Raw genomic sequence first — 21,364 nt, 5'->3', positions numbered from 1 at the left:
TAGTTTTTCTTTAAAAGATTTTGAAGACTCTACAGAGATTTATTTTACAAAATAAGTTTGCTTATTAAATATTTTCTATTTCCCAACTATACTATTATTTTAAAGTGTTTAACATAACAGTATATCAGTTAATTATATATAAATGAGTAATCCACTTGAAAGGAGGCTGAACCCAGAGTCTGTTCTTGGCTTTATAAATATGTCTGTAGTCGGGACCAAAACTCTATTTTCTTTTTCATAGGCTATTATAATTTTAAAAAGTGATAACATCATGTTCTTGGCTTTAGGCAATAAGAAAAAAATCTAAGCTTTGAGAAAAGCCCACAAATTGAGACTTGACCTTGGAAATGTACTTAAACACACACGTGTGTGTGTATGTGTGTGTGTGTGTGTGTGTGTGTGTGTGAGAGAGAGAGAGAGAGAGAGAGAGAGAGAGAGAGAGAGAGAGAGAGAGATGGGGGGGAGAGGGAGAGAGAGAACTTTATTTTGTTGGTCAATTCATTAGCCAGAATTTCATTTCACTTGTAAAACATTGCTATAGCTCTCACACAAGCTTCAAGCCAATTACTTGGGCTGTTGAGAAAGGGATGTGCTGAAGATGAAAATGTCTGTGTATCTTTGTATTTGGTCAATTTTATACAGATGAATAGCCTTTTGTGAACTGAGATGAATCCAAGTATTACAAGTTAGTAATGTCTATGTGATCTGAAAGCGGATATATTTGAAATCTCATTTCATATATTTCAATCAATGTGTATGTGCAGAGGCAAATTGACCAAATAAAAGAGCTGGGAGAAGTAGATCATTCCATTTGGCAGACATGTTCAGAGTTTCAGGGGAAAGGGGATATTGAGAAGCAAAATAAAACATACCAATCTCCATACTGTTGGCATGAAAAAGCCTGGGATTTTTACCATACCATCATATAGTGAGGAATTTAAACTGATCTCTTTATCACAAGAGCCCTTGGTTGCAGTAACAGTGGTCAGTCTTCTCGACTTGTTAGAATCCCTAAGGATGAGCTTGGAGAACAAGATGGTCAGCATTGGAAAAAGACAACATACTATTTGAATGTAGAGTTTTATAACACTGGAGTAGCAAGAGAAGAAATTAGAAAATTCAACAAGAATCAGTCCATCTAATATTCACTAGTAGTTCAGCTGTTAGTTCTCAGGTGAAAGCAGGCCATGGAGGGCTTTAGTTAGGGGAGTGATGTCGTAAGACAGCCTATAGTATATCCTTGCCTAACTCACAAGTGAATTGTCAGAGAGCAAACTAAGGGGTAATAAGGCCTATCTGGAGCCATATAGCCGTCTGAGAGAGGTAATGTGTGGAGGACTAAACAGGGCATGCTGAGGATCACCAGTCATTAAGAAAGTGAAAATTAAAACTGTGGCAATATGCCCCACTCTAGTTAGGGTGCTTATTATACAAAATACGAAAGTTAACACCAGTGAGTAAAGCTATTTCAGTATGCTATGGAAATGAGTATGTTCATTAAGGAACATAGTATTGACTCTCTCAAAAAAGCTACAATACATCAAACACATGATCCAGCCATCTGAAAACTGTGCATATATAAACCATGATAACAAAGCCAAACACAAGCTTCCATGTTTTTGCAACATATTAGCAAAGATATGGGTACAACTTAAGAGCTCATGTACACAAAGGCAATGAAAAAATGTGGCTCATGTATAGAGCGGAATACTGCCATGTAAAAGGATGAAACCCTGTGATTCGTGGCAATTGGTGGAAAGGGAGACATAATGTTAAGGAAATAAACCAGGCACATAAAGATAAATACCTCATGCTCTTATTCATATATAGAAGCTGAAAGGTTATAAACATAGAGTCAAACAGTAGAGTTGGGAAGGAGAACAATAAAGTTAGATAAAAAGAATCAAAATACAGTCGAGAAGGATTGTTTAGCATTCTGTAGACTGCAGCATAGACAGTAAGTTCATAAGCACTTGTGTGTGAAACAAACTGGTTAAAGAAGAAGGAGGAGGAGGAAGAGGAAGAGGAAGAAGAAGAAGAAGAAGAAGAAGAAGAAGAAGAAGAAGAAGAAGAAGAAGAAGAAGAAGAAGAAGAAGAAGAAGAAGCAGAAGAAGAAGAAGAAGAAGAAGAAGAAGAAGAAGAAGAAGAAGAAGAAGAAGAAGAAGAAGAAGAAGAAACAGCAAACATTAAGACATGTAACTGAAGAAACTGAAACATTAGCTACCCTGAAGTGTACACCTTGTATTCTGGCATTGAACTACTGTTTTGTAGCCTATAAATATGTAAAATAATGTCTCAGCAGAAAAATAAATAGATTGATGTCATCTGCAGGGAGGTTTGGAAGCACCTGATGTGCTGAGACAAAACATCCTTGGCAACCATTGCTCGAATTTAAAGGCCAAATGTCCCCAATGATTTTGTTTCTAACTTAACAATATTTTTGGAATTCTTTGTTGAATTGTATCTTGTTTTGGACTCTGTTTTATGTCAAGCCTCATTTCTCATTTTAAGGGAAGGAGACTGCCTGAACTTAACACAAAAATAAACAAGCAAACAAAACACAACCATGGCATTTCTCCTAGTGCCATCTAGTGGCCTGTGTTCCTTACTTTTTTTTTTTTTTTTTTTTTTTTTTTTTTTTTTTTTTTTGTTCTCAAGACTGTATCTCTTCAACAATATTATTTGTTTAGAGCAGGCTAGTCTGCAATAAGTTACAACTGGAAACATGGTCTTTCTTTCTTCATTTCTTTCTTTTTTATGAAAGACCTCAGGGCTTCATCTTTTCTGAGTGCATCACACTTTGCACGATTTTAATGATGGAAAATGCTCACCACCCCCAGAAAATGTACAGGATTTACAACAGCTCAGCATAGCAGATCTATGGGAAATTTAGTAATATGTGGATATAACCACATCATATTATGCCATGTGATATAATAATCTTCAGTGGAAAGCATACATTTCGAAAGGATAGGGGCAGATGTCTACAGCTTTCAGTGTGCAAATACCTACTCAGATTCTTCTTTGTGCCCTGAAACCAGAAAGTCATATTATATTCTGAAGGGCAGAGCACAATACAAGAGCAGAATGTGGATTTTTATTCTAGGCATATATCTTTCAAGGGAAAAGGCATCAAAATATACTGTTTAGATCCTTCTATGAACCTAGATATCTTTCCTACACCCAATTCTGGCTAACACGTCTCGAAAGACAACTGACTGTTACTACTGAGAGTGACTGATAAAATATCAATTTCGAAATTCTTGATGACAGGGGGACTTGTTATATCTGACATTTCTTTTGCCATGCCAAGAAAAATACAATTAAAATTTTGATTAAAAAAAAAAAAAAAACAGAATGAGTCAATTTTATGAGCTGCTCCTAGGGAATAGTACAGTAAGCATTTATGGTCTCCTAAGGGAAAGAAGGATGGGCAATGGTGACATTAAAATACACACGCTATAATAATAACTATGCCATAGAGGCATGGAGTGAGGGGGATGCAGTAGAGAACCAAAGGCCTTTAAAGGTCTCTGCCTGAGTTTGATGTGTAGAGCAGAAGACTAACACCTAAACTCATCCCATTCATTCAGTAACAGAAAAACTGCCTCTCACACCTGATGGCTGGAGAAACTATTGTTCCGGCAACATTAAAAGGCATTTGCTAGTGTCCCAGATTTCCTGGATGTTTTGTGTCTGGGATTGTTTTACATTTAACATTTTTTTCGACCCCATATATCCATTTCTCGTATTGTATTTTCAATTCCTGACATTAAGTCTCCTTTGCCACATAATAAAACAGTAATGTACGAGAGAGAGAGAGAGAGAGAGAGAGAGAGAGAGAGAGAGAGAGAGAGACAGAGAGAGAGACAGAGAGAGAGAGAGAAAGAGAGAGAGAGAGAGAGAGAGAGAGACAGAGAGAGAGAGAGAGAGAGAATATTAAAAGCTGTAAGGGAAAAAGACCAAGTAACATACAAAGGTAAGCCAATTTGAATTGCACCTGACTCCTTACGGAAGACTCTAAAAGCATGTGGGACTTGGAAAGATGTGCCACAAGCGCTAAAAGATCACAGATACCATCTCAGATTATTATACCCAGCAAAGCTTTCAGTCAGCATAGATGGAGAAAATAAGGTATTTCATGATAAAGTCAAATTTAAACAGTATCTATCTACAAGTCCAGACCTATAGAAGTGCTAGAAGAAAACTTCAACTAAGAAGGTTAAGTACACCCATGAAAACACAGGAAATTGTTAATCTCACACTATCAAAATCAAAAGGGAAGCACAGTATGCACGTGTGTGTGTGTGTGTGTGTGTGTGTGTGTGTGTGTGTGTGTGTATGTGTGTGTGTGCGCGCGCACACGTGCACATGCCCTGGGAGGACAGAGTCATCATACCCACTCCCTGCCTCAGGAGCTGAAGTTGCAGGAGGTTGTGAACTGCCCAACACAGTTTCTAACTCTGGACCTCCATAAGAGAAGGATTTTATTAATGGCTGGATAGTGTTCTGTTTGTATATAGAAAGCACTGTTTTATGTATTCATCTTTTCATAGAGACTTGAATTGACTTCATGTCATCACTGCTGTAAGTTGTACCTAAGAAAGACAGGCATTCTGGTGTCTCTGCTGTGTGCTCCCTTCAACTCCCTCAGGAACACAGATAGCTAGGTATGGCTGGACCATATGCTAGATCTGACTATGTTTTAAACAACCCCCCTCCTGACTGGTTATACTGACTTCCATTCTTGCCAGCCATGTCTCCCACATCATAACATGTTTGATTTATTTTTTTGTCCTAATGCTAGTCACCCTGACAGGATAAATGTAGCATCAGTGTGATTTTAATGTACAATTCTCTTATGGCTATGAGTATGTGTCTTTTTAAAATATTTATCCAACTTGGTATTTCTTCAATAATTCATTTGCCTGTATTGATTGCTGTTTTTCCTTTCCTGTTTAATTTTTTAGTTCTTTATATATTCTGAATTTATATTTATATATCAATGGTATACCTAAGATTCCTTTGCAGGATAGACACAAAGCAATATCTTTCCCTTGTAGCATGGTTCCCACAGCAGATTGAGATACCATTCCACCAAAGTTTACTTGGGGAAACAAATGTGATCTTGTGTATTTCAAACCATCATCAAATCATTGACAATAACCAAGTTGATCAGAATGCATTATCATTTTAATGTCATAGTGAATTCAGTTTTTTAAGAAATTTATTGAAGACTTTCATGTATATATTTGTCAGATAGCATATATTTTTAAAGACTGTTGTGTGTGTGTGTGTGTGTGTGTGTGTGTGTGTATGACATTAGCTTAAAAAATTGCTTCAGAGAATGAATTTGAAATCAACCTTTCCTTGTCTTGTAATGGGATAGTTTTGAAGCATATTGGCGTGAATATTTAATGGGCTAGTTTGAAGTGTATTGCTGTGACTACATGGTGACACAGTGTAAAGTATATACTGTAGGCAATGGGGAGGAGGGGTGATTAGGAGGGAGTACACCGTCGTGATCTAATTTAAAGAAAAAGTGTATTGCTGTGACTACGTGGTGACACAGTACAAGGTGTATTGCTGTCACTATGTGGTGACACAGTACAAGGTGTATTGCTGTGACTACGTGGTGACACAGTACAAGGTGTATTGCTGTGACTACGTGGTGACACAGTACAAGGTGTATTGCTGTGACTATGTGGTGACACAGTACAAGGTGTATTGCTGTGACTACGTGGTGACACAGTACAAGGTGTATTGCTGTGACTATGTGGTGGGCTAGTTTGGTGCATATTGTTGTTTACCAAAGTCTGGTAGGATTCAGTCACAGAAATTCTGTTCTAGAGGTTTTCTGTTGGAAGATTCTTATTGTTGCTTCAATTTCCTCGCACGTGTTAAATCTATGTATGTTGTTTCTATACATCAGGATCAATTTTGGTAGTTCATATGTGTCAGGAAATTTTATATTTTTTAAGAGCTTCTAATGTAATGGAATATAAATTTTTAAGATGTCTAATGGGCTGTACATTTCTTGGCATCTTTCACAATATTTTTTTAGAAAGTTGTCTTCCTCTTTTAATTTCTATATTTTTATGACTCTTTGTTTTATCTTTCTTTTGGTTGGTTTGCCTAATAGTTTGCCAATTTGATTGACCTTTAGAAAAATTTAATTCTTTGCCTCACTGATTATTTATTTTGCTTTTAGTTTATTTTTTGTTACTTTCAGCTATGATCATTATTATTTCTCCTTTTTTTTGTTTATTTTTTATTTGGCTTGTTCCTGCCTTCTAGAACTTGAGGTCCAACTGCATAATTTATTGACATCTCTTTGATTATCAGGCAGTCACTCATAGAAGTAAACGGTCTTCCTTCTAAGGACCATTTTCATAGTATCCCACTAATTCTGTTTTATTATTGTTGTTTGTTTGTTTGCTTGATTGATCTGATTTGATTTGATCTTGAGGGAAATTTAAGTTCCCCTTCCAGCAATTTTTCTTATGAAGCTTTTGAAAATTGGACTCAGTTTATCAATGAGAGGCAGCTCCTATGACTTAACTGTTTCCTAAACTGAGTTCTGAGAGGTCAAACTCATATGGCAACCACTTATGATTTATCCAGAAACTATGAAGCACTTAGGTATAAAATTTACCAGAAGACATATGATCCATGTGCTGGTGAGATGAACTGTAGAGTTAACTAAATGGGAATCTATAAGGATATCCAATAATTGGGAGGCTTAACATCACTCTGTGCTCCCTAAGTTGGTGTGTATGACTAAAATAGCCCTATCAAAATCTCTTTAGATATTATAGATGTAAACATAATTGTCGCACAATTTGCATAGAAATGAGTTTTGTTTTGTTTTATTTTGTAAAATAGGAAATAATTATGCCCAATATTAAGATGCAAAATATTAGCTAGATATAATAGAGCATGCCTGTTGTCCCAGGAGATGTGAGGCAGAGAAAGGTGAATTATGAGTTCCTGGTGAGCCAGGACTATGCAGGGATCTTGAGAGTAGCCTGGAATATATAGGGAGATTTTATTCAATAGTATAAAATATTAAGACAGGATCAGGTTATTGGTGGAGAAACTAACATACTAAGTCATTTGAAGTAATGCAAAAAAAGGATACATAAACAATAATTCTGATAATTTTTTATGAAGAAATAGGAGTGATTTGAAACATCATCAAATGTTGGCACAGCAAGAGCTCCAAATGAAAACTGGAACTAAATAGGAAAATCCAACTTTAACCTTTGTCCTTGACTCAGCACCTTACACAAAATTAACTCTTCATAGGTCATTAAGTGTCATGTAAATTATAAGACTGTGAAATTTGGTAGAGAAATGAAAGGCATATATTAAGGACCTGAACTTGGAGATAATCTGTTACAAAGGACACTGAATGAGTTTGTCATAAAGGAAACATTCAAGAAACAGGACCTCATAAAAATGAATATCATCTAAACTCTCCTTTTGTGGGGAGGGGGTTTCCCTAATTGATTGGCTAAGTAAAGACAATAGAAGCTAATCGCTGGGCAAAGATATGGAGGTAGGCTTTTTGTGTCCCAGAGAGGAAGAGGAGACAGTAGAGAAACAAGGTCTTTTTGGCCAGGAGATGGGCACCATCTAGCCTGGCTAGTTTGGGTTAGACCCAGTGATGGCCTCGACCACCTACCAAAAGAATTCCAGCCTAGGATAGTTGGTGAACTTAGGTCAATAGATTCCGAGCCCAGCAGTTGTGAATTCTGGTGGATTTTAAATATTAAGATGGTCTGGTGTTTTCTATTCGAAAAGGTTCAGGTAGGTAAAAGTGGTGGTCATTTCTGGTTGTAACAGCAAGCTATGGGGTGGGTGGTCTGTGGAACTCAAGTAGTAGCTCCAGGCATTCTCAGGTGGGATGGTTGCTGGTGGTTAGCAAAGCCAGCCAGAGGATCTGGCAACACTCTCAAGAAAAGTCTAGTCAACAACGTGGGCCGTTCTGGAAACAAAGCTGGGATCTCAGAGAAGTGTTAGCCAGCAGGCAAGCTGTTAAATAGCACGGCGCTGAGTGAGATTGGGTCGGTCATTGGCATCTTGGTTAGAAGAACTAGCCTCAAGAGGTTAGAGGTCTAGAGAAGGAACAGAACAGGCATGGCTTTCTAAAATTACATGCAACATCCCTTAAGGGTATCAAAAGTGAAACCGAGGAAGAGACTAAAATATCCTAAAATCTCACTGTCGTGTCAATAAAGTATAATGAACTTTCAAAAGAGCAAAACATTTCAAACAGATCAATTAGAAAAGTGGGTAAAAGATATACATAGATATTTAACTGGGAAGCTATAAACGATGGTAAACAAGCAGAATGAGAGAGTTGCACTGAAATTAGTCATCAGTGGAATGCAATTAAAACCATAATGAGCTGTTGCTATAGCCAGAAGAATGGCTGTCCAGGGTGCCCATGTGCGGCAAAAGTAAATCTCAAATTATATCGGCAGTTAGAAAGTAGTCTGCCAGTTAGTTCTTTTTGAAATTTAAAGTAACTTTAACAATCAACCCAACAATTGCCCTATTTAAGCCAGCGGAATATACATTTTCACACAAATAGTGTGTTTATTATAAAATTATTTACATTTTTTTCAAAGTCCTTCAACATTCACTTAAAAATGGGTGAATGCGATACGACAGATCTACACCATGAGTAACACTCATTAATAAAAATAAATAATATGTATGTATAACTGCTTGTTTGGACATCAGGAGGGCTATGCTAAGTGCAGAAAGACAACCCTCAAAAGAGCATGTATAGTATGGTAGCGTTACATGATTACATCAATAAATGGAGAATAGTTGGTGGGTGCCAGGTCTTTGACATGGAGGAGGGAATGGATGGATGTGACTTTAAAGATGTAATATGAGGACACCTACCGAGTATCACACAATCATGTGATAGTATCTTTATTTTGGCAATAGTTATACTTAATTCCAGTACAATAGAACTGAACAGATACTTATATACATGTGTGTACATGTACACACACATATATACAGAGGAACACAGATACACAGAGGTAAACACAAAGGAACACGCGCATGTGCACAAACATACATAGCTGCGTGTACACACACACTCTCCAAACACACACACACATGTACACAAGTGTATGCAGGATGGTGAAATCTGAATAAAACCTGCAAACTTGCAGAAATGCCACTCACTACTTTGATGTTATATGCCAACTTTACAGTATGTTAAGGACAACTGAGTCAAAGATGCACTCAATTTCTTTGCAAATTCTTGCAAATGCATAGTCATTGTGTATGCTTCCTCTCTGAGTTCAAAGGAATGAAAAAGAAAGTGTGTGTCTGCGTGGAAATAAAGCTGAAAGATAAAAGAAAATGAGCAAGGGGAAAGTATCCCAGTAGATAATTAGATACAGCGAAACACTTTTGTTTTAATTTTATTTGCTTGTGAAATATATTGCTGTGTAAAATAGAACAGATTCATTATCACTGAAGTTTTATACTACCAAAAATGATTTTAGATGAATAAATACTGAAAACTCTAACAAGAGATAGTGAAAACATTTTATGGGGTTTAATATATGTAAAGAATAATAATACAAACCAATAAAAGCCAGCAAGACAAGGAGAATAAAATATTAAAAAAAAAAAAACTGTTAAACACTTCCCAAGATAACTTCTGCTTCAACGGAACAAAAAAAGTTCTAGACATCCTTGAAAATAAAGAAGTGTCAAGAGTTTTATCTTGTTCCCAGGCATGGGGGACAAAGACCACACAACCTTCTGTGTTACTGCACTTCACATAGTGTTGTCTATTTGGTCATCACATAGGCATTTATAGGCATACCTATTGTTAATGAATTCCCTCTATTTTTAGTTTACTTGCTATAGGAAGAAATAACAGCATTCATTTCCATTGCTGTCTAATTTGTCAGTGGGTAAATATAACACATTTATGTATGTGTTTATTTATTTAGTTTTTTTTTTTAAATCAAAGGCATTTGAGTATCTGCATGTGCCCTTTATGTATAACCAGTCAGAAATACAAGTGACTTGGGAGTGCCATTTCCATCATGAGTGAGGACAGGCTTGTGGGACTGAGACTTTTAATCTTTTGGCTCTTATAGTACAGTTGTTGGACACATAATGTTTTGGTTTTTGTGTTGGGAAACACTTTAGAAAGTCTTCTGAATGGGTGTTAGGTGTATAATTAAAATCACAGAGTGTCAGTCCTGAAGGTTTGGTAGTAGTTGGTTTTAAAATCTGGCAAGATGGGTAGGTGTCAGGATGCTGTCTCCAGGTGAGCAGCTCCAAAGGTTGCCTGCAGCTTAGTTCTCTGAGAAGGGACTGATAAATAAAGCTGGAAAACTATTCGCTTATCTGGAAAAAAAACATCTACAGTGACCAAACTGGCAAGCCCTCTGCATTATGTATTCTTTTCCTTGTTGTAAACTAAAGGGGTGCCAAGTTTAGTTTGGCTGTGGCAGAGATGGTATGACATGGTTCATAGCCATGGAAGAGCCAGCAGGACATGGGCCTCCATGAGCATTAATAATTGCTATGGCATAAAGCTTGCTGTATGTGTGCATGTGTGTGTGTGCACGTGCTTGTGTATATGTCTGTATGCATTTATTTTCAACTTCAAGTTGTGTGTCTATGTCTCAGCAAAACGGTAAATGTGGAGAGCTTCATGAGAGCCCTTAAGGTTCTTATGAAGGTCTTAAGGCTGTGGGAAAGAACTCTGAAACATGAATTAAAAAAACATATAATTTCTCAGTTATTCAGAATACAAGCATGCAATTTGTCATATGAATTTAATAAAGAGCTTCACAGGTCTAAAAGAACTGAGGGAGCTGCACTAAGATACAGCTTGTCAGAAAGACACTAAGGAAGGAGATAAAGAGATTTAGGGAGTAGTAATCTTAGCAAGAACACACTCACCTAAGGTTTTTGTGTTTGTGCTTAAAAAGGCAGGCAGATTCCTGAGTTCAAGGCCCTAGCACAGAGGTAGTTTAGGTCCAGACCCAGGTGTGATAGAAATGGTAATTTCAGGGCAAGGTCCCAACTCGCTTTTTATTGGTGTTTAACTGAGCAGGGCAGATCTCTGAATTCTTTTGAAATGTTAAACAAAATGTGTTTTATGTCTCTTTTAAAGAAAGGCTGGGGTCTTGGGATGCTAATTCACAGGATAATCAAAAGGGAACCTGGGGTAAAAACTGAATTGATTTGTAAATAAAGGAAAGAAGTTTTGATCTGCAAGAGTCCAGCTATCCCGGAGAGATGGTAGAATGGCAGAGAAAGCTGTGTCAACAAGAATAGAGAGAGAGCTCTCTGGAAAGCTGTCTTGAGTAGAGCATATACTATCAGCTTCTAACCCATGATTTCAGTCAGGTCTTTTGTTTTGAAAGGATAAAAAATATAGCCTAGCCCCTTCAAGGACCCCCCAAGCTACCTCACTCTAAAGGAGCCTTAACCCCCACACCTAAGAAGTCCTAAATACCTCAGACTCCAGACCCTGCTCTCTGCCAGAAAGTAGATATAAGGTCACACTGTTCTGGAGCTATTTTCTGTATGAAACTGGGTGAAAGGGCGTAGGACAGGCCCTTGGATACTTGAGCCGGACCTCGTAGGTTAACAGGAGATAAACTGACTAACTGCTTATCTGGCTTCTGCAAACTGCTTGCACCATAGAAACCCCTGCGCTAGTGACTTATCCTGACTGTCATTGTTACCTCCATTCAGAAGACCGTACAAATACAGACCTCTGAGATTATAGGGAACTGATTGGTCCATGGAACGCGGGCTTAGATAGTTTTACACAATTGGTCCCCAGAGCGCAGGCTTAGATTAACACAATTGGTCCCCGGAGCGCAGGCTTAGATGGTTCACAATGATTGGCCTAGAAAGTGCGGGCTTAGATAACTTTAAATGATTGGTTTATGATTCACGGGCTTTGCCATGATTGGTTTGGGATTTGCGGGCTTTGTTGTGAACCCCATAAAAGCTGTACAACTGTGGGTCCCAGCGTGCTTGGACTAAAAATCCTCTTGCAGTTTGCATCAAGATCACTTCTCGTAAGTGATTTGGGGTGTCGCCTCTCCTGGGACAGAGCATGGGGGTCTTCACTTTGAGGGTCTCTCTGTTTCACCGTTTCCAAACACCCCTTCCCTCAGGAACTCTTCCCCAAGCTGAGGCTGGCATGGGGAAACACATTTTTCAGAAGCATAGCCCCAAATAGATTTATGCAATATGTTATAAATGTTTCTTCTGCTCTTGACAATCAATAGATGAGGTAGATAGTGCCCTGCCCCTTTTAAGGAAAAGAAAACTAAGACAAAAGCGGACAACTGTGTGAAATTTGTACAGCAGCTAGGGAGCCAGCGCATGAATCCAGGTGAGGCAGCACCCTAGTCGCCCTGTTAATCCACACTGTCTTTACAGGTTCTTGTGTAGAGTGTATGAGTGAGACCCACAGTAGACTGTGTCTGTTCATATTGGTCCCTTGAAAAATCACACATGTGAAGCCAAATAGAAACATCTACATCTTTGCCTTTAGATCATCAGTTCCAGAAGGAGCTGCAGGGTAGGTAGGACATTTCGTTATTATGCTAGGGAGAGCACTCTGATTTTGTTGTTTTTAAAATTAACAGTATAAGTCTAAAATAATTTTTATTCATTGGAGAGATTGTCACTTTATGGGAACTTTTACATAAATCTGCTGCTTCCGTTACTGTGTAAGTTTATTTGAGTTCTGAACCAACTCACTGTTTCAATGAAGAATCAATGTTTTATACTTGCTAAAACTAAATAAGTTGCTTCAACAGTATGATATACCAAATGATGTAATTCACCAATGGGAAATATTTGGATGGGTAAGATGACAGCTTCATCATTGGAGACCTCAGTGTTTGTCTAGATATTCATTTGAAAGCTTCTGATTTTTATAGGAGGGCAATCTCATAGTACATAGTAAATCTTGGAAAATGTATACTGTGAGGATGTATTAGATTTGTGATGCTTTCATTGCCTGACCTGTGTGGTTCTGGGAGTGCCAGGTATGTCTAGCTGTTGATCTGAAAACAGTAGTATAGAACTAACAGAATCATAGAAAGTGTGCAGTTCTTAGTGGATTTGTAAAAAAAAAAAATTTGTTCAGTTCTTTAATACATAGTGAGTAAATTAATCCATGTAAAACTCTTGCTACCTGTACTTCTTGGACTTAATAAGTGACTGATAATTTATTAATTTTTTTATAATTTTTATAATTATATTTAGGTACAAAAAACAAAAACAAAAACAAACAAACAAACAAACAAAAAACCCCAGCAGTGTACATTTAACCCAAATTGGTGGTGAGTTCCTTGACCTTTGCCTTTTCTAACTTGGCAATATAAGCCACAGATTTAGGACCCATGATGATGCCTCTGGAGTGGCTGTGGGTCTCATCACATCTGTCATTATAAAGGATGGCCCTTTGCTCTTCACCCTGATGTAAAGGGGCTATTTGGTGAAATTATGAGGTTTCTTTTGGGCTGGATGCCCTGACCCGTGTCTAAATCCTTAGGCCTTTTCTAAAACAAAGGATTCACTACATTTTTAGCCTCCTGGTTTTTGTTTTGTTTTTTTATGATGGAGGCACATGGCCACCATCTTTCCTTTGGGCTTTATATTCTACTGGAAGAGAGCTATTATTATTTATACTATTATAATATGTTACTATTGATCACAGCATTCCAATGCAGTCTGCGTCTTGACTGGTAAGAAGAGAAGTGGGTTTAGTGTAGCTCAGAATTAGAAGAAAACAATAAAAGAAACAAATAAAATACCTGTGTTCTCTGGTGGCCTGGGAGGGAGAAAAACGTTTAAAACGGGTCTTCTCTCAGCATGCATGGAGATTGTGAGCTGCATTTGAACCACTTTCTGCCAAGCCCAAGCCTTAGAAATCTGCTTGAATGCACAATGAGACAAGGAAAAGGTTCCCCCTACTATGTGTCATGATTTCCAGTTTTTTTTTTTTTTTTTTTTTTTTTTTTAAAAGAAGCAGTAATGGGTTATGGTGCAGGTAGGGAAAAACAAGCCTGACTTATGTGACTAGTAAAGAGGTCAGCATTGTCTAAGGGACAGGTGAGAAAGGACTATGGCGTAGCTAGAATAGGAAAACAATGAAGCATACAGAGTCTTAGAATTAATTCAGTTAACAGATCTTAATGCCAGTTTTGAGGGAACACAAATAAAATTCTATATATGATAATGCACTGCAGTCTACCAATATAAAATAATCGCAAACATCCCTAAGGACAAGCTTTCACAATACCGAAAGGGGACGAAGCAGCCAACATTCCTACTCAGCTGTGACATCTGTGACCCACAGCAATAAGCAGCCGGACAAGACAGTCCTAAGACTACATCAGTGGGTCTCCTACTGAGTCTGTAACTAACAGCTGTCTGATTTACACCCAGGCCCATTGCCAGGAGGAAAATCATGCCTAATGCTAGACTCCCAGCCAAGTACCTGGACTAGTGCTCACTGGTATTAGGAGAACCTCTTACCACTACTTCTTTAAACCAGTATAATTTCTAGCTGCATTCTAAATACTTATCTTTAGACTCACAGGAGTAAGCCTTTCACCCCTCATCAAAGAAACTTTTCCTTGTAACAGAGGGAGAACTCCAGAAAATGACCACCAATCAGAGTGCAGGAAACAACTAGTCATGAGTTCACAGTCTCGGTGGATACATCTACACAACACCCTTCACCTGAGGCTTAGGGACTGTGAATAGACTGTAAGTGTCAGAGGATGGGGAATCTACAGTGTCACTATGCATCCTTTACCTGACAGAGAAGCTTCATCCATGATACCGCAACGGTATGGCTGAGAGGAAGAGAAAAAAAAAAAGGACAACAGCAATAGACCTGGGAACGTGGGAGAAGGAGAAGGGAACCTTTTAGGGAAGCAGCTCAAGGCAAAGAATCCCAGGCAGTAGCTGTCTGTTAAGAGAGGGAAAGTTTTCTCCAGGAAAACCCCCTCCTAATTGTTACCCAGTACCAAACTGTCAGCTCTGAAATCCTAGACACACATGTAACTCTAAGTAGATTTTAACTAATAACTATTAAATAAAGAGAGGCCATGAATTATGAATTTGAGAAGGGGGAGCGGGCAGGAAAAGCGCTGGAGGGATGAAAGGGAAGGAGGGAAGTAATGTAATTATATTTAAGAGAAAGAGAACATTAATATCAAAATAAAGTCAATGAAAATATTTCATCTATTTGTAATATTACAAATCCATGTTCACGAGAGAATAGTGATTATAATAAGTGTAATAAATAATAAAATAAGATATGCACACATATATGACCTATACATGTTTATAAACTGCAGTAAATATTGAAATGTTGTCTTCTCTTGAGGGGCACCACCAAACATTAAGTCAGAAAGACAGAAACTGTCTTATGTGTCTTGGTAATAACAGTTAGTAATAAGGAATTCACATGATCAGAGGTCACACGCTGAGCTCCAAGGCCAGAGAACTGCCATTGCAGATCAAGAGAGGCTGCCACCGGGATCCGAGTTATTGGCCCTGGAGATTTCAGGCTACTGCACAAGAAGCAGGTGACCACTGTGTGCAGGGAGATGCCGCAGTTCTTGGATGCGTTCCATCCCAGCCAGCGGTGGAGCTTTCCAGAGGCTCTGGGAGGCTGCTGCAAGCCTCCTGCTTGCCCTCATTTCTGTCCTCAACAGACTCCACAAAACAGTTTCTTCTTGTCTCTGCTTTCCAAAGCCTTTACAGATTCCTCACTAGGAAGCTCTAGCCCAGATCAGTGAAGGAGTGAGCTCTGAGGAACCGTCCGGCAGTCTCTACCCAGCTTAAGCACTTGGCCAATTACCACCATGCACATTATTGCTTCCATTCCCATTTAGTTGATGGAGTATTGCAGGTTAAAGTGATGGCGTGCCTGACCCGAACCTATAGCTAGAACCATGCAGCAGAGTGGTTTCAAAACCTGGGTGCTGAGTCATGACCGGGCCGTAGACCTCGTATGCTGTTCATATCAGCAATGCTATTGTCTTTAATCAATATTAATTCAATTACGGGCAAGTTTGATAATATGTGTTCTAGACTGGGGGTGCAAACAGGGTCCCAGGTAAAGCAGTATTTGCACTTTATTAGTCCCCTAGTTCCTTAGTCTAAAATACCTAAAAAATTTTATTTTGTGGGCAGAATGCTATTACTACTTTCATTTTGCCTTTTTTTTTTTTTTTTTTTTTTAACACACACAGCTAAAATCTCACAGGGACTTCCATGCCTTGTATTAATGGTAAAGATTGCAGATCATTCCCTGAAGGTATTCAGCGGGATAGCTGAGACTGGCTTAATATTCTCAAAGAATTCCCCTTGTGCTGAAAGAACCTTGTGGACTAAACACCAACCAATCCCCACTTTGGACTTGGCATTCCACCTGCACAACTCCATCCTCACTCCCCAAGTCCACAGCTGCTTGGTTATATTTCTGTGTCTGATTTAAACGGCCCTGTAAAGAAAAGGGATTTCTTGAAGTTCAAAGTCCTTAGGATTATTTAAATGCAAAATGTCTGGACATTTGTACTGGGAAGCCAAACAACACTCCTTGTGTTTGGAATCGCCTGAAAAATAGACTTTTGATCAAGCAATACTATACCAAAAAGTTAACTGTTTTAATTGCTTATGGTTGAATTTCTCTGTTCCTTTAACCTTATATGTTTATTAGTGGTTTAAAAAGGTATTGCTGAAATCACTAGACTCAAAATGCTTTTAAAGTAGAGGCTACTTGATTGTGCTTATGTAGAGAATAAGGGAATGCTTCAGTTTCTTTTCAAAGAACAAAAATATAGAATTTTTCCATCTGACTTGAAAGAGAATTTTAGAAACAAAACCATATGCAATCTCACAGGGTCACAGCAGAAAGTTACTGTGGACCTGGTCCATTTTGTCTGGCTTAATTTTGCTGTTTCTTAGTGCCCAGGATTTCTGTGACAGGATAAACCTTGTTGGTCTTCATTCCCTTTTCTCTCCACTGTCTAGTTGTCTTTGCAATGAGCAAGAGGTTCAAGCCAAATGCAGCACATCTTTTCTCTAAGTGCCAGATTTGAAATGTTTTGAGTTATGTTGTGTTACACTGATGTGTAATTAGAATTTAACTGAGCACAGGACACTGTTATGAATGTTAATAAAAGGATACACTCTCTTTAGTTACAGTAATAATTAGGCCTTTTCAATGATGGTGTCTTAGTTTGAGTTTGATTGAAGTGAACAGACACCATGACCAAGGGAACTCTTAGAAGCACAATATTTGATTGGGGCTGGCTGACATGTTCAGAGGTTCAGTCCATTATCCATTATTGTCAAGGGAGGACCATGGAACTGTCTAGTCAAGAATAAAACAGAAAGAACTTAGAGTTCTACATCTTTATCTGAAGGCTGCTAGAAGAAGAGTGGCTCCCACATGGTTAGGAGGAGGGTTTCATTGCCCACCCTGACAGTGACGCATTTCCTCCAACAAGGCCACACCTCACAATAGTGCTATTCCCTGGGTCAAGCATATTGAAATCTCTATATTTCACTCTCTAGCCCCTGTAGGCTTTTTCAAACACATGAGTCTGTGGAAGCCATACCTAGCCAAAACATAATAAGAAATATAGTTACTCTAAATTCCAAAGCCCGCATAGTCTATAGCAGTCTCAATAGTTAGAACCAAAAGTTCCAAGTCTCTTCTGAGATTCATCAAGTCACTTACCTATAATTCCTAAAGTAGGACTAAAAACCAGCTGGGCAAACTCCAAACTTTGCATCTCCATATCTATGTCAAAGTACCCTTCAGCTCTCCAGCTCCTTTCATCTTTGTTAACTAAAACAAACTTCTTTCTCTTGCGCTGGTTCCACTCCCAGTTAGCAGCTTCCCTCTGCAGATATCCCACAGTTCTGGCATCTTTAACATTTTGGAGTCTCCAACTTCACCAATTCTGGGATCCACACATGATCTTCTGGGCTCCTGCAAAGGGCTTGAGTAACTTTTCGGGCTCTGCCCTCTGGAGCACTCCAGGCTCTGGTTGAGTCCACTCTACTGCTGTCCTTGGTTATCACACCCAACTGGTACAGCATGTACGATGCACAGGGGTCTTCTGTTGCAACTAGGCTTCACTAATAGCCTCTCGTAGGCTCAGTTCATGATGCTAAACCTCAATGTCTTTGCATGATCTCTACAGTTCTGGGCCATCAACGGCAATTGAAGCAGCACCTTCACTACTTCCCCTGGCCTCTTGTAATACCAAGTCTTAGCTGTTGTCCATGACCACTTCATGTCTTCAAAACCAGTACCACCTGGTTGATTCTTACACATTACCAAGTCCAGCTACAGCACAAAGTACAAACCTGGCTATTTCTGGAACACAGGTTCTTTGTGATCTCAGAAAAAACACACACACACACACACACACACACACACACACACTTCTAAGAAGATGCATCTCAGTGATGCTGGTCTCTTCACAATCCCTGCTAATTTCTTATCTCTTGCTAACCAGCATCCAATTTCCCAGTAGTCCCTTGTGTTCTTGACTCTAAAGCCAGAGCCACATTTTTGAAGCTGCCAAGGTATGTTTCTTCCTGGGGCAAATGGGACCTCTTCTTCTGTTACCAGTTTCCTCTATTCCAATCCCCCCACCAGCTAAGCTGGGCTGTCCTGGAGTTTGCTCTGTAGATTGACTTTGAACTCAGACATCTGCATGCCTTTGTTCCCTGAGTTTTGGGATTTAAGGCATGTACCACCATGCATGGGCTTATGCTTTTCTTCACCTAGAACTTGCTCTGTCTCAGGCTTGAACTCAGCGATCTGGTTGGCTTTGTCTCCTGGGATTAAAGGTATATAAAACCATGCCTGTGCCTAAGCTTTTCATGGTCATGATTCCTCAATATCTGGATCAAACACCTGTGTCTTCCAGATTCAATATCTGGATCACAAGTGTGATCCTGCATTTCTGTATTGTAGTTCATTCCATGGTAAAAGTCCAAACTATTTCTTCTTCAGCTGAAAACACAGATAACAAGCTTAGCTGGGTAGGATTCTGCCAGGTTAGCTGAAGGCTGCTAGAAAATTGGCTCCCACATTGTTAGGAAAGAAGTCTCTTTACCCATTGCCACAGTGGCAAACCTCCTAATAGTGCCACTCTGTTGGCCAAGCATAATCAAAGCACCAGAGAGGATAATGCCTACTTCCTTTTTCCTACTTTCCACATATAGAAAGTATTTTCTTGACAAATACTTTGCATCAGAGTACATTCATGAAAGGACCTTTCTTGATCTTTGGGTTTCCAGCATTAGCTTTGTGATGCTATGAATTAGTCTAATTGTGCCCCTAACAGCAATGTGAGATCTTTTTCATCTATAAAATATATGTTGTCTCTACATAGATATTGCAGTCACCCCTTTCCGCATCCCAATTCTTTCTCAAATTAACCTCAAAGCTTGTGTCAGTATTCCTAAAGATGGGATGCAATTCTTAGTCTCTGTCTTTCAAAAGTGACTAAGATTAAAATCTTTTCCTTCATTTAACCATGACTTTTGTTCACCTTGGGTAGGGGGCTCTGACAGAAATGTGGATACAAAATAATGCAGACTTATAAAGAGGATTTATGGTAAGAGGCTCAGAACATGTTATTGAAGAGAGACTGATGACAAGCATGTTAAACATCTGAAGAAAAACATTAAACTAGAAAAGACACACCAGCGTCATCAGCAACAAAAACACAGGCCAGTATCATCAGCAACAAAAAACAACAAAAAAAAAAAAAAAAAAAAAAAGGAAAAAAGCAAAACCAAAAAAGGAATCTAACTTTTCTGACCTACTCAACAGAACTATTTCCACCCCATAATAGAACTTAAAATGGCATTTAACAGGCAATGACAATAAGACAGTGAGGATGAAAAGTGACTGGTAGGAATGTTAAGAGGGAAATGCAAGCTCAAGAACTGAATTAGGGGGCCTGAAACGGCATCACTATCCTGTGGTAAAGCAGTTGTTTGTGTCTGGATATCATAACTGACCACAAAGTGGAGACTGTCCTTTGTTCTTCCTGCCTGAATAAAAATAATATGTAGATGTCATTCCTGGGCATAATTTAAGGTATCATTAGAGCAACTAAAAAGTAAAGAGTCTCATTTGTGGATAGAGACCTAGTCATTGATGGAAGAGAGAGATGAAAAGGGAGAGGGAGATAGAGAGGGGAACGAAGAATGAGGCAGAGAAAGAGAGAAAGGTAAAAGGGGAGATTTTTATAAAAAGCATTTCTATACTGTTTATTAATTATATGAGGCTTATATGTCATTGTGGCTACTAAATCATTTTTTTAATTTGAGTATATTTTTGGGAATTTCAAGGAAATTATGCTTTAACATATTACAATAGATATAATGTTCCTTTAATCTAAACCTTAGTTTCTAATGGGATTTCTTGAAAGATTAATCTAATATTTAAATTTTTAGATCATATTTTAGCAAAAAAAAATTTAGATAACATGCCTATTGTGATTTTGGCTAGCTTTTGCTGTGTTTTGCTTGTGGAAAACAAATGGTTTGTTGATATGTACTACTTTGTTCTCAGAGTGAGAACAGTTACTAACTTGTACCTGATAAGAAAGAATCTGGAAGCATTTTAATTAGTTGTTCTGTGTGGACAGTTGTAGAGCCAAACAATGATGAATGCGCAGGTACTGTTTCTTCTTATTAGATGTAAATGTGTGTCTTGTTCTCTCCTTAGGAATTAATGACCAAGTTAATAACTGAGACACCTGATCAGCCAATCCCATTTCTCATTGACCATCTTCAATCTAAACAAGGAAACCGAGGACAACTGCAAAGAACTTTGTCAGGGTCCGCGGCTCTCTGGGCAGAGAGTGAATCATCAGGTAATTGGGAAGGAAAAAAGCCAAACCTTTGAATATGTATGCTAATTTTGTATCTGTCTTTCATACAGTGTTTCTCAAGTTGTGGCTTTGTTACCCCTTAGGGTTCATTAAAAGCATTGCAAACACAGATATCTATATCACAATTCATACCAGTAGTAAAAGTACAATTATGAAGTAGCAACAAAAATAATTTCATGGATGGTGGCTACCACAACATGAAGAACTGTACAAAGGGGTCTTAGCATTGGGAAGATGAGAACTATTGGTCTAATAGAAAAGTTTTACAAGTATTTTAATTATAATATGATAAACATAATTATCATATTTTATGTGATTATAGTTTTATGTTCAGTTTTCATATAAAATAGTCTCAATTTGAATACATTAAAATGTACTGTGTTTCTATGAAT

At 38.3% G+C, this 21,364-nt stretch overlaps 1 protein-coding gene across 1 annotated transcript in view; it reads left to right on the top strand.

Moving 5' to 3' along the window:
• The window catches only part of LOC308437514 (uncharacterized protein C8orf34 homolog), a gene marked incomplete at both ends in the record, with an annotated part of 344,863 nt that overhangs the window by 44,807 nt on the left and 278,692 nt on the right, over positions 1-21,364 (top strand). Inside the window, 1 exon segment of the mRNA XM_080938598.1 lies at positions 20,807-20,954. Coding sequence (XP_080794724.1) covers positions 20,807-20,954 — 148 coding nt within the window.

Source organism: Micromys minutus, assembly GCF_963924665.1.
Source record: "Micromys minutus genome assembly, chromosome: 26".
Lineage (NCBI taxonomy): Eukaryota > Metazoa > Chordata > Mammalia > Rodentia > Muridae > Micromys > Micromys minutus.
This window is presented reverse-complemented; position numbering and strand designations above follow the sequence as displayed.